The sequence below is a fragment of the Gracilinanus agilis genome, chromosome 1, assembly GCF_016433145.1.
Source record: "Gracilinanus agilis isolate LMUSP501 chromosome 1, AgileGrace, whole genome shotgun sequence".
NCBI classification, from domain to species: Eukaryota; Metazoa; Chordata; class Mammalia; order Didelphimorphia; family Didelphidae; genus Gracilinanus; species Gracilinanus agilis.
The window spans coordinates 191,008,904-191,023,922 of record NC_058130.1 but is presented as its reverse complement, the minus strand read 5'-3'; the positions used below and the strand labels follow the sequence as shown (position 1 = coordinate 191,023,922).

General features: G+C 36.4%; 1 protein-coding gene across 1 annotated transcript in view; it reads right to left on the bottom strand.

Moving 5' to 3' along the window:
• The window catches only part of FXN (frataxin), a 31,176-nt gene that overhangs the window by 3,019 nt on the left and 13,138 nt on the right, over positions 1–15,019 (bottom strand). Inside the window, exon 4 of the mRNA XM_044659367.1 lies at positions 10,949–11,046. Within this exon, the coding sequence (XP_044515302.1) occupies positions 10,949–11,046 (98 nt within the window). The remainder of the gene's footprint in view (positions 1–10,948; positions 11,047–15,019) is intronic.

The window sequence follows — 15,019 nt, the reverse complement described above, 5'->3', positions numbered from 1 at the left end:
AGGATTACTGTGTTTCCCCTCCATCTTATTTTTCCTCTGTTTATCCTTTTCTTCCTCTCCTTTCAACCTTTCCTTGTTCACAAATATTTTTGTTTCTGATTGCCTCCTCAAATTCAACCTCCCTTTTGTCTGTTTTCCCTTTTTCTTATTCCCCTTCCCTCTCTTACTTCCCCATAGGGCAAAATGAGTTTCTCTAGCTAACTGCACATGGATGTTTTTTCCATTTTCTGCCAATTCTGATGAGTCAGGTTCAAGTGTTGCCCTGCCATCTTCCCGTCTTGATTTTTACATGCTTCCTCAGGTGATATAATTTACCCCCAATTTTCTTTCCTTTTCTCTTTTCCCAGTGTTCCTATTTCTTATATCTTGATTTTTAAAAATAATCCTATCACATTCAACTTACAACCTGCTCTCTATGTAAGCTCCTATTCACCTCCTTAATAGTGATAAAAGTTCTTAAGTACCTTCTGTACCTTAAATATCCTAAGTAATTTAGGAACATTAGGTACTTCAAGTATCATAGATATCTTAAGTATATTAGTTATCACCTTATGCAGTAATTCAATCAGTCTAGCCCCATTGTTTCCCTTGATTACCTTAAGTATCTTTTGTATCACAGATATCTTAAGTACACAAGTTAAATCTTTCCAATGTAGGAATGTGATCAGTTTAATCCCATTGAGTTACTTGAGCTTTTTTTTTATTCTTCCTACCTTTTTATGCTTCTCTTGAGTGTCAAATTTGATCACTGAATTTTCTTTTCAGCTCTGGTTATTTCATTAGAAATTCCTGGAAGACTTCTATTTCATTAAATATCCATGTTCTCCCCTGGAGTATTATGCCCAGCTTTGCTGGGTAAATGATCCTTTGTTGTAGTCCTAGATCCTTTGCCTTGCAGTATATCATATTCCATACCTTTTAGTCCTTTAATGTAGAAGCTGGAGGTCCTATATAATCCTAGTTGTGGCTTTATGATACTTCAATTATTTTTTCCAGACTGCTTGTGGTATTTTCTCCTTGGTCTTGTAGTTCTAGAACTTGGCTATAATAATCCTGGGACTGTTAAATTTGGGATCTGTTTCAAGTGATGATCAGTGGATTCTTTTAATTTCTACTTTCTCCCCTACTTTGAGAATATCAGGGCAGTTCTCCTTGAAAATTTCTTGCAATATGGTGTCCAGGCTCTCTTTTTGATCTTGGTTTTTAGGTAGTGAAATGATTCTTAAGCTATCTCTACTGAATCTATTTTTCAGGCCAGTTTTTTTTTTTCCATTGAGAGATTTTAGATTTTACTTTTTCATTCTTTTAAATTTGCTTTATTGTTTCCTCCTGCCTTATGTACTCAGCTTCCATTTGTCCAATTCTAATTTTTTAGGAGGCTATTTTCTTCTTTGAGGCATTGTACTCCTTTTTTACAATTATTTTTCAGTTTGAGATTTGTATTTCCTATTTTAGGAGCTATTTTCTTTAGTGAGTTTTTGCTCTAAGCTGTTGACTTTTTTTTTAAATATTTTGTTTTCTAATTTTTCTTCTTAGTCTCTTAGTTTTTTTTTTATCTTCTTTTAGAGGTCTTTCAGAAGTTCATTTTGGGCCTGATGTCCTTTCACATTTGCCTTTAAGGGTTTACACATTTCTGTTTTGGCATTGCTTGCTTGTTTGGAGCTTACATTTTGGTCTTCCTTTTTGTTACAATAGCTTGCTGGGGTCAGGCCTTTTCTTTGTCATTTACTTATTTTCGGGTGCTTTTTTGTGATCTTGCCTATATGATAAGGCTCAGCTCCAATTCTGGGGTGGAAGCAGTACTGTCTTTGGGTTCCTTAGGGGCCACATGCAGTGGATTTATTTGCATTCCACCCCTCAGTTGCCAGCTGTCCCTAGTATTTGGGTATTTCTTCTGTTGAGGGTTCCCTTAGGGTACTTGCACTGGGTCACTCCTCAAGCTCCTCAGAATGTGTTTGCACTGGGCTGATCCTCATGATACTGATTTCACCACTCTCATCTCTTAATCCAGTAAGACAAGTCCTTCTTATTTCCCTTCTACATTTTCTTTGGCTGAACGCCACTTCACTCTATCTTCTGTTTGTTCTTTCACTTCAAAATTTGTTTTGAGTCATTTTTTCTTTTGTGGTTATTTGGAAATTGGTTTAGACAAGCTCAAAATGTTTCTTACTCCACCTTGGCTGTTGGACCATGTCACTTTTTTTTTTAAACCCTTAACTTCTGTGTATTGGTTCCTTGGTGGAAGAGTGGTAAGGGTGGGCAATGGGGGTCAAGTGACTTGCCCAGGGTCACACAGCTGGGAATTGTCTGAGGCCAGATTTGAACCTAGGACCTCCCATCTCTAGGCCTGGCTCTCAATCCACTGAGCTACCCAGTTGCCCCCGACCATGTCACTTTTTAAAACATTTTATTTTTAAAACATTTTTTAAAAACATTTAAAAAAACATTGTTTTAAAAACATAATCTAAAATATATAAATATTTTTTAATTTGGAGAGTAAGTTGAAAATACTCCTTTTTTTTTTTCTAAATTGAAGATGAAATAGGTAAGTTGTGATGTGTGAATTCAGAGATCAAGAGATCCTTACTTTTCCAAACAGGAATTGGGTAGGTATGGAAGAAAGGAGGCAAAACTACTATGTTACCTCAGTTTTAGAGCTGAGAGACCTTAGAAACCATATAGTTCAGATTTCCCCACCTTCATCAAGGGTATTTTACAGATGAGAAGATGAGGCTTAGGGAGATGAAGTCAAAATAAAGGGGCAAAAACTGGATATGAACTGAGGTCTTCTGACTCCAAATTCAGTTCTCTTTTTATTAAACCAGATAATCAGTATTACCTTCTTCTACTTAGTACTACCATATACTGAAAGAGATGAGACCACACTCTACAGATTGGCTACAGAGTTCATATATTGAGTAAAACTGCTACCAGGATGAGTGTTTCTGGCCTTTTCACTTGAAAGAAAAATGAGAAGAGGAATAAAATAGTTAAAGATAGAGGGGAAAATCACTACCATTTCATCCCTTTCACCTCAGATTTGTTTACTATACTGTTCTGGGAACTGAATAGTAAATGGGAAGTAACAATGCATCTGAGAGGCTTCCGGAATGTGGAAGGGAAGTCTGCAGGATTAGTAATGGAAAGGAGGGAGGAGAGATGGCAACTTAACATTTCAATGAATATTCTTCAGAGAATGAACAATATAAGGAATTACATGTAAATAAAGATAAATCTAACTGTGAACTATGGAGATATTCCCATTCCCATGATCAGGCTGTTTGTAGTTAGGATTATCTGCTCCAATTACTTTGCTATGTGTTTTCTTTTTCACATCTGGAGCAAAAGATGACATTTAGAATCACTCATGAGGATCTTATTTTAGAGGTAATATTTTATTAGCAGTTGCCAAGAATGCTTGGCATGAACATAATGATATTAGATTTAAAGGGCAGACTGGAAAAATAATGACTCACACTACAAGTTGGGTTCTGAATTTGCCTCTATAGACAGTAATTTTTTGGCACCCTATTTCACTGAGAAGTTCTAGCATGATGGCAGAGTGAGTGGCCTCAACTAGAGATTAAACACAGTTTCTCCTTAGTGCCTGAAAACAGCCACATAGGCATCAAATAAAAGAAAAAAAGAAGAGAAGGAAAATAAACCTTCCTGTTGCCACTATGATCACCACTTACAGGAAATTATTTGGCTCTCTCGTCATGATCCAAATTTCCCATTCATCTCCCTTTCATTTAAGCATAGGTCCCTAGTTTGTGTATAGTGATGCTATAATATTTAGTCATCCCCACATTTGGGGCACTGGACCCTTTATGATCTTTTTTGGAGGGTAGGGTGGAATGAGATCAGTATTTCCTTGCCCCCACTGATTGAGGAATGGCTAAACAAATGTAATAGAGGATTATTGTGTTGTAAGAAACAATGAACATGATCAATTCAGAGAAGCATAGCTAGAGTAGTGTGAAATGAGAGGAAGCAGAGACATGAAAACACTACATATAAAGACTACAAAACATAAATGGAAAGAGTAGCTACCACAAAACAATTAATTCAAAATGAATGCTGCAGATTTAAAAAAACAAACTTTACCTTAAAGATTATATAAGAGAAAAAACACCTCTACCCACTCCTCTGCAGAGGTGCTGGTGATGGTGGGTGGATGAGTGGTCATCCATAGTGGTGGAACATTGAATATAGTTAAGATTTTTTCAGGGATTGAATGGTTTTGCTGAATTTTTTCTCTTCCTCTTTTTCTTTAAAAAAATGTTTTTTTTTTATAAGGGGTGCCTCTCTGGAAGAGGGGAATATAGGAAATATTCAGGCAATGTAAAAATAAAAGATATCAATAAAAATGTATTTTGGAAATATTTCCTTGCCTACTGAATAAAAGCTTGTTGTCTACAGATCAGCTCTCCCCTGTTTAGGACCAAAAGGGAGTGATTTAAAAAAAGGATTTAGGAAGCCCTGAGAAAGAAGAGATACTACTTTCCTCACCTCAAATGAAGAAGTTGGACTGGATGACTTCTAAGGTTCCCTTCCAGTTCAAAGGTTATGTATGGTCTAGACTAGGATCCTACTTTGTTCCCTTGTAATTTGTAAATACTTTTTTTTTTTAAACCTCTTATTTTCTGTCTTAGAATTAATACTAAATATCAGTTCTAGAGCAGAAGAATGGTAAGGACTAGGTAAGTGGAGTTAAATGACTCGCCAAGGGTCACACAGCTAAGTAGTGTCTGCGGTTAGATTTGAAGCCAGGATCTCCTATCTCTAAGCCTGACAATGAATCTACCAAAGCACCCAGCTGCCCCTGTGAGTACTTTTTATGGACTCTTCTCCTTTCACCTGGAGTGGGTCACCTTTGGACCCAGGAACCTGGTTCTCTGACAGTTAAGTCAGTGACCTAGACGTTTTCTGGGAAACTTCCCTTTATTGACCATTTAAAAAAATAATTCTATGGATATTATTCGTAATCTTTTAAAATCACTGAGGATGAAAAAGAGTGTGGCACTATGTAGTGCTACACACTTTTGCTTATATAATATATTTAATGATAATAGCTGTATTCATAAAGTGCTTTGGATTTACAAAGTGCTTTACAAATGTTTCCTTTTATCATTACGATGCTGGGAAATAAGTGCTATGAAACTGAGGCAGGCAACGGTTAAGTGGGAAGGGAAAAAGCATTTATCAAGCACCTACTGTATGCTAAACATGATACATACTAAGCAATTTACAAATTTTATCTTATTTGATCCTCACAACTGTAGGAGGGAAGTGCTATTATTAACCTTATTTCACAGATAAGGAAACTGAGGTAGGCAGAGGTTAAATGACTTACCTAGGGTCACATATCTAAGAAGTGTTTGAGGCCACATCTGAACTCAGGTCTTTCTGACTCCAAGGCCAGCTGTCTCTATATTGTGCCATCTAGCTGCCTGACTTGAAGGTGGCCACCTTTGGGTAGCTTTCAAATTCTATGAAATGTATGAAAATCGTAGAAGGCAAGAGCTAAATAAGACCCTTTAAAAAATATCCTTACCTTCTATCTTAGAATCAATAGTGATTACTGGTTTCAAGGCAGAAGAGTGGTAAGGGCCAGGCAATGGGGGTGAAGTGACTTGCCCAGGGTCACACAGCTAGGAAGTGTCTGAGGTCAGTGGGTATGACCTTAGTCTAACCTCCTCATTCATTGATGAGGAAAACAAGGCCCTTTTTGGCTAAGATCATCCATGTAGTAAATGGCGCTCTACATCATAGGGAGCTCTTTAAAAGCTAAGAGGGGAACACAAGATGAAAGGGGACGAGGGACAGAGGCAGGGGCTGGTGCAGAGGGGCGGATCTGAGCTCCTGCAGGAGGGGGCGGCAGGCCTGAAGCAGCCCATGACTTGGCGAGGAACATGGGAAGTGAGGACACAGCCTGGTACAACTACCCTGGGAGTGCCTGTCTGGACTATGACTTGGGGCCTGCTGAAACTTACTGAAAGTGACTTGTTTATCAAGAAATAAGCACATAAGAGCACTGCCCGGCTGTCTGGCAAGAGGTTTCCCAGGCTTTGGGGCAGACACTGGCAAAGTCGAGTTCTAAAAATGTGAAGCTTCCTAGAAGATAAGATAAGCTGGGCCGCCGAGCCACAAAGGACAGGACACTCCTGTTCTAAAAGAGCAGTGGCATGAACCATTATGGAGAGCAGTGTGGCATTAGACCAATAAAGTGACATCTTAAAATGTCTATACTTTAGCTAACGGCAATGTAACTTGGAAGTCAATGATAAGAAAGCCACAAAAATATTTATAGTAGTCCTTTTTTTGCAGCAGCAAACAGCTAGAAACTAGAAACAAAGTAGATGCCCAACAATTAGGGAATGAAGTGGGATACATGAATATAAAGGAATATTATTGTACTATAATATTGTACTATGAGAAATGATGAATATGAAGAGCACAGAAAAGCATGAGAAAACAGGAGAATTTACACAGTTAGAACCTAGGAAAACAATATATACAATGTCTATGACATACATGGTAAGATCAGTAGCTCTATCTATCTATCTATCTATCTATCTATCTATCTATCTATCTATCTATCTATCTATCTATCTATCTATCTATCTATCTATCAATCAACCGAATGTTGTGAAATTATATAGATCAAAGTTGGCCCTAAAGAGATTAGGAGAACTTTACCTCCTTCCTCCCTTGCAGAGGTTGAGGGAGAGGAGTAAGGAGGGGATGACGATGGCTGTGGGACACTGAATAGAATGTTGGATTTGGTTGATGTGTTAGTTTTGCTTAACTTTTTCTTTTTTTCCTTTTTCTTTTTGTTTCATGCCAAAAGGAGTGGTGCTTGGTGAGCAATTAGAGGTGTACATTGGGAAATAAAGGTGACATAAAACCAAAAGATTATCAGTATCCTTTTTAAAAATAACAATAGAAATGTTATAATATGACTCAATATTGTACAAATGAAGACAAATCATAAATCAAATCATGTTTACTTCAATATGTCAAAGATACGTATGTTCATGGGGGGGGGTCCTTCTATAGGTACTAATGCTCTACAACAATCTTTGGGAATTGCTATGGTCAAAAAAATGAATCACCTTTGGCCATGTTGGTGATGAACTTCTCCAAATTTGGCTAGGCTGGTCCACAAACAACAGATATGTAGTGGTCCATGCTGGTAAAATCAAATCATGTCTCTTTTAAAATAACTCCACAGAGTTAAAGTCCAATATTCACACTTTGGGCCCATAATACAAATATCCATTTTCTCCTAACAACTAGAATCGTAAAGGAGTTCTGCTACATTCCTATTCTCTTTCTAGTTAAACAATTCCATTAATTTTTTTTAACCCTTGCCTTCTGTCTAAGAATCAATACTAAGTATTAGTTACAAGGCAAAAGAGTAGTAAAGGCTAGGCAATTGAAATTAAGTGATTTATCCAGGGTCACACAGCTAGGAAGTGTCAAGGTCACATTTGAACCTAAGACCTCCTATCTCCAGGTGTGGCTCTCTATCCACTGAACTATTTAGCTCCTCCTAGTTCTATTCATTCTCAAGAATTCCCTTTAGGTAAAATTTAAGGAATCCTCTTTTCTTCTGTATACTATCTTATTTTGCTGCTTCTTTTTAGGAAACTGTTTCATTACCATTTGTATTTCCCATCTGCAAGGCAGTTTGGCTTGGGTAATGAATAGGGTCAATAACATTGAGGTTCAAATCCTGCCTCTTAGTCATGCCTACTGTATGAACTTGGTCTTTTTATTTTTTCCCCAATTACATGTAAAAACAATCTTTAACTTTTTAAAACTTTTTTTTATTTTTAATTTTGATTCTCAAATTCTCTCCCTTCTTTCCCTCTCCCCTAGGCAAGTTTCCTAACCTCTTGGTGACCCAAGTAATTCTCTCAAAGCTGAACTACTGATTTGTGTTGGTGAAGATATATTTTTTATTTTTTCCTTTAAATTTTTAAATTTTTTATTGATTAATCAATTTAGAATATTTTTCCATGGTTATATGATTCATCTTCTTTCTCTCCCCTTCTACCTCCCCCCTCCTGGAGCTGATGAGCAATTCCACTGGTTTTACATGTACCATTGTTCAAAACCCATTTCCATATCATTAATATTTGCAAAAAAGTGATCATTCAAAGTCATGTGTTGGTGAAGATAAATCACAGGTCTAGACCAAAAGAAATTTTTTTTCAGTCTGTTGCCTCTTTACCTTTAGGTCTTCAACTTCCTATTCTTAAGTCATGTGTACTATTTTTTTGTCTTTGAATTCTATTTTTAGATTAGCTATAACTGCTCATGCTTTAGGAAAATTGTTGTAGGTATCTTTTTATGTATTCCATTTACTTTCCATATCATAATGTAATCTTTTTTGTTTGTTTGTTTTTTATAGCTTCTTTCCTGAAGAATTTGGTAAAACCCACTATCAGTGAACAACTATCATGCTATATACATCTACTGAATGGACCTGACCATGAAGCACTTTTTATTTATTTTTACAAGTTTATCTTTGTTCAAATTATTCTGTGATAACTGGTTTGAGAATAACCAGGACCTCTCTACTCATAATGACTAGAATATATGAATTTTTTTGGTTATTGATGGAACCTATAAAGACAAACTCTATAGATGGTAAACCATACTGTACAATTATATGAAAAGTGATGATAATTAATCTATAGGTATAACTTCTTCAATAAAACAATTCTCACACTACATAAAGGCCAAGCAAATAGTAATTAACACTCAAGCACTTTCACTTTGATTGGAACATTTCCAAAATCCATGCCTTTTAAACAGTGCTGTTTATTGAGATTTGCACAACTTTTTCTTTTCTTTTCTTTTGCTAATTCCCCAGAATATCACAAAGAGGACCTGGTTAGCAGGGATAATGTGCTACAAAAGGCCATTGTGTTTCCATAGGTAAATCAACCTGTCATAGGAAGCACCTGCAAAAGTTCTCACCCAAACCAAAGAATCTGAAAGATAAATTTTGATCAAAGGAGGAAAAAAAACAAACAAAAAAAATTTTTTTAAAGAAAAAGTAGTATTTGTAATTTACCCTACGTGGATTGTTGGCAGTTTCTTTCATAATTTTTGGCATCTATTGGCAGATGCAAAAAGCTACTTCAGTTTTCTGCAAATTTATTATTACTCACTGAAATATGCTTCTGAGCAAGGCTGGTATAGCATCATGTTACTGTCAAGTGTGTCCAAATAAAACATGGGCTTGCTTGGCCTTTTTCAGGCTCCAGACATAGCTGTATATTTTTTTGGTGGTTGTCATGACAACTAGTATCCTCCTCTAAAAATGGAGATGAAACTACTGACACACATTCTGGCTAGCCCATGTGGGCTGAGACTTTTTTTTCTAGAAGTGAGGATGAATTTGCAGCGACCCATCCATATTTCCTCACTCAGTTCCTGCTGTGAATAAGGACTTGGACCATGGCCAGGACCTGAGATGAAACTAACTGGTCCACATGTGGATCATATATCTATGCCCTGCTTCACTGGTACTGTGAGGATATATTCCTTTATTTTTACTTTTTTTTAAAACCCTCACCTTCCGTCTTAGAATCAATACTGTGTATTGGTTCCAAGGCAGAAGAGTGGTAAGGGCTAGGCAATGGGGGGTTAAGTGACTTTCCCAGGGTCACAGAGCTGGGAAGTGTCTGAGGCTAGATTTGAACCCATGACCTCCTATCTCTAAGCCTGGCTCTCAATCCACTGAGCCACTCAGCTGCCTCTAGCTATCATTATTGTTATTATAACTCAGCCTGACAAAGATTTACATACTCCTCTCCATTGTTTGGTGTAAGAGATGAATTTTCAAATTTCCTAAGGTTGTTGTGGGCCATGTTTCAAAGTCTTCTGACAAAATCAGGAGGATACAGAAATGAATAAGATGGGCCTTAGTTTCTAGAAGCCTGGGGACATTAAAGGAACTCAGATATTTCCTGAAAGTAATACAACCTGCTCTCCTCCTATTTAATGCTAAGTTTAACTCATTATCTATTTATGTTATCAGTCCTAGAAAAAAAAACCCTATAGGTTTTCCATCCAAATCTGGGCAAACACCAGGGATGACATGAATGTGAAAAACCACTTATGGGCCTGAAGGAAGGGGGAGCAATGGCTTGCCTAATGTGTGATCACTACAGAATTCACTTGTAATAAAGAGTGATTGAACCCAGAATGGTGAAGAGATCATTCAGGTTGTCTTCTGCTAACTATCCAAGAATTAATGTAGTAAACACGACCTCAGGGAAACATGCAGGAAAACCCTTCACATAACACTATGGGCCTCTTCTTATCTTATTCCTCCCCAGTGTGGATACATCCATGGAAACGCTGGGCAAGTGCTCAGTGCCTCAAACAGCTTTTGTTTTGCCCAGCCCTTAAAAACTCTTGAGCACTTCAGGCAAACCTGCCAATCTATGCTATAAGTGGAATTCTGCTACCCTTCAGTTTTGATGTTTGAAGAAGCCAAGGGAAGACTGCAAAACAAATCCAGGGATCAAAGTACAACTTGTTTTGGTACCTAAAGTGTATTGTATATGTGGGGAAAATCCTGCAATTGAGAGCTGTGTGGTCTTCTTTTTTTTTTTTTTAAACTCTTATTTTCTATCTTAGTAACAACCCAAGACAGAAGAGAAAGAGCTAGGCAATCAGTTAAGTGACCTGCCAAAGGTTACACAGCTAGGAAGGGTCTGTGATCAAATTTGAACCTAGGACTTCCTGCCTCTAGGCCTGGCTCTCTGTCTACTGAGCCACCCAGCTACTGAAGATTCACTTTTAAAGCTGCTTAATAATGGGGAGGGGGAGAGAAGAGGAGGGGATCACGGGAAATTATTAGGTACGTTAGAGTTCAGTTTTGTGCCTACTTAAATATTTCCAGACAAGATAATTTACATACCTGGATGGAGAAGACAACCAGATCTGCTTGTTGGGGGTCTGTTTGTTGATCACGTAGGTTCCCAGGTCGCCGCCCAGCTTTATTGTTAGAACACCACTCTAGTGTTGGAGGGGGAGATTGAAAATCGATATCGTGTCATAATTACTTTAAAATTCCCTGTTTCTTAACACTTCGGAATCATATTCAAACACAACAGATATCACAAAAATCTTAATTTAAGGTTTAGAAATAATACTGTCTCACAGCTTTCAAAGCACTTTCTTATTCTTTATCTCACTTGGTCCTTCCTAACAATTCTATGTAAATGCAAATCAGGGCAGCTATGATTAGCCCTACTTTTACTGATGAGGAAACAGATTCAGAGTTCTGCCCAAGATAAAAAAATAGATGTAGTTCTCTAACTACCTAGTCATATACCCAGAGTAGTGTTGTTATATATTCAATATCCACAAACTCTCAAAATGTATATCTACACCCACACATAAATACATATATTATAAACAAAAAATTAGATATGTAAGATTCATCATGTACATATATTCATAAAAGGAATATCAAACAAGTTCAATCCACTTAATCACTGACTTTTTTTTTTTTAAAGGGAGGATGATGGCATGTAGTTCTTAAGGTCTAGGTTCCTCCCCACCTAATCCTTTCTAACCCCAGATCTTTTTATGTCACCAGAAAGCTTTTTTTTTTTTTTTTTTACTGCTTAGAAGATACCTGTTTCATGCTTCAGGTCACACAGGGGAAACAGACTTGTTTGCTCACCTTTGCTGTCCAAATACAAATGTAAAATTTAAAATACCCTTTTAATGGTAGAGCTTTTTATTTTTACATATTTCCTATGCCTCTTTAAGATGTATAGGACATGGGAGAAAAAGATTAGAAAAATAAAATTCCCTTTAGTCAGACTGGCAGTGAAAAGATTTTCTGAGATTTATTCAGTATACAGCAAACGTGACTTTGAAGAAAGCACTTCTAATCCATTTTTTGGGTGTATTTCCGACCCCCTGGCAACTTAACTGTTATAAATAGTTCTTATAAAAATTTATGCAGGTATGAAAAGAAACTATTTAAAGAACACAAAAAGATAGTAGCAATGATAGTACAATTATTAGGTATAGAAAGGCAACATAAGCAGTGTTCTTCTGTCCAATAACTGGTATCAATAAAAATAAATATAAAAAAGCATAAAAAATAAATAAAAATTAAATTAAAAACTGATATTAATAAATTAATTAATTGAAAATTTAATAAAGGGTTAAGGGGGGAAAAGACCAACTGGCTCAAGAGAAAAAAAATAAGAAAATGTACTTCTATGCACAAGTGCATAATGGGTATGGAATATAATGTGAAAGTTGCGTGATGTGTTGCTGAGTTTTGCTAAAATGCTTTTTCTTCTTCCTATTTTATTCATTGTGGAAAGGATGGTAGGGGAGGAGAAAGATTATATTAATAAATGAAAGTGATATAAGTTATCGACACAAATTTTTTAAAAGGATGCTCAACTATTTCTCCCTATCATTTGGGGAAAAGTATTTCAATAAGTTTTGGGTTAAAGTCCTTCTAAATCCATGGATTTTAGGTCCAGGGACATTTGGGGAAAAGTAAGAAATTTTGACAATGACTGTCAGATAAACACTGGGAGAGTAGCTATCAAAAAAAGCAAACCAACAAAGCAGTGGCTCCCATCTTTTGGGCCATGATTAAAAAAAATTCACTTAAAAGCATAACTGATTTTATAGTAACTGCTTTTCTTAATTTTGCATTTTATCAAGCAACAGATAATACTAATATAGCTCCTATAATGTGGAGAAAGGAGTCAGGGAAATTTTTTGACATTGATATTAGGAAAAAAAGTTCAAGTACCAATGCATTAATGGATATATATCCCTTGCATTCAACTCTCAATTACAGTTCACTAATGTATTGCTATTTGTAGTGAATAATTATAAATGCTCCCATTATATGTTTGTTTGTAATTTGAAAAGTCAAAAGGAAAGAAAAGAAGTTTACTTAGTTCATTAAGCCATCTTGATATTTGAGCTGCTTATAAGGACACCTCCAGCAAGGCATGTTAGTCCAACATGCTAGCCAAATGGAAGAAGAATTGTTTATGTGGGCACAGAAATAAGAATGATTGTTATAAATAAGTAATTTGTAGCAGTCACACACGAGCCAGTATGCCCCACATCAATCGCCTGGGCCAAAAAAAACATAGCTACAAACATCTTCCAGTCTCCAAAGAATATATCAATAATACTTAGACAAGATGTGAGATTCCAGCTTAGTAAATAGAGGACCATGCTAACATGCAGACATTCATTCACTATCCGATCTTATATGAGGCTAGGCCTTCTCTGAGGGGGAAAAAAATGAAAGAAAAATAGAGGTCCAGTGACATTCTATATGGGTGTGTCAGTGTTAGAACTCTCATGGGAAAGTTGGTTAAGCAAAGGATTTCAGGGTTTTTTCAGTGTATACAAATTTTCTGGCTTCTATAGTGCTTTAGCCAAAACTCAATTATTCACATTGATTAGAGAGAAAACACTAGCAAAAGTAATACCTTCCTTTGATCAGGAGTCTCATAGTTCAAGTGCAGGAAATGACACATGTAAAATAATCTGGTGCAGAAAACTGGAAGTTGACTATGATTCCTTACTAATACTTATGTGTTCAAGGTTTTTGACTGAGCTATCTGGATAACTGCGTTAATTTTAATTTCAGCCTGCGTTATTTTGATAATTCTTTGCTTGGTCAAGGACAACCTAACTAAGACTTATCAATAAAAACTGTCATGTTTCAAATCTTTAGTATTTATGACATTCAGTTTATTATTAGCCATATTTATATTTCAAAAGATGGATGGTCTCATCAGTAACTAAAGAGATAAATCATAACACCTATGTGATTTAGTAAAGATTTCTCATGAACTGCTGAGGTAGAAAAAAAATGAATCATCCAGTGGTACAAGTTCTGGAATTAGCTTCTTCAGTCTCTTCTCCTTCTAACCTACACTTCATACTGTAACCAATTCATATTCTCCTTTGCTTGAAAATCTCTAGTAGCTGTCATCTGCCTAACAAGCAAAGTTAAACTCCTTTTTATGACATTCAAGGTCCTCTATAACTTGGCTCTACCTTTTTTATCTTTACTTCATTCATTCTTCTCGACATGTTTTACCAACCAAAAAGGATTATTCTGTTGGGTCTTCCAGACATCACCTATGCAGGGGCTTTGCAGACGCAAGTCACCACTACCTTTAAGGGTATCCTTCATCCTCTAGCCACCTGTCTATTGAAACTCAACTCAAACACCACTTCTATTAAACATTCTTCCCCTTCTAACTTCACGCAGCATTGTTTTTCACTTTTTCAATGTATTTACTGTGTATTAGAGTTAACTGTGTTGGTACATTCCCTTAAAATGTTGTAAACTTCAAAATGGCAATGAACGTATTTTATCCAAATTTTGTAGTTCTGAGCAGTGTAGGAGTTTAATAAATGTGCAATGAAGTTAAATCTAATACAGTAGGTTGTTAGATGACCATCTGTTCTTTGGTCCATTTCTGAAGCTTTTTAAGTCTAGGTAAGGAATTGGAGAGCTTCTAGCTCTCCTAAGCTATCTTCTGGAAAATCAAGGTACCTCAAACCATAATGAAATTCTGAAGGTGAGTTTCACTGGAAGATTATTGCTATTATTGAAGGCTCTTCAAACAATCATCATCATCATCATCATCATCATCATCATCATCACTATTACTTAGTGCCTACTATGTGCTAGGCATTGTTTCAAGCACTTTACAAATATTATCTCACTTGATTGTCACAACAATCTTGGGGTGGTGGTGGTGGGTATTATTATTTTATAGGTGAGGAAACTGAGGTAAATAGAGGTAAAGTCAATTTGTGTCTAAGGTCAAATTTGAACTCAAGTCTTTTTGACTCTAGGCCCATCAATCTATCCACTGATCACAACCTAGATGTTTCTAGGTGTAAAGTACTAGAAACTAAGGGGGAGTATGGCTAAACAAATTATGGTATAGGAATGTAATGGAACGCTAGTATA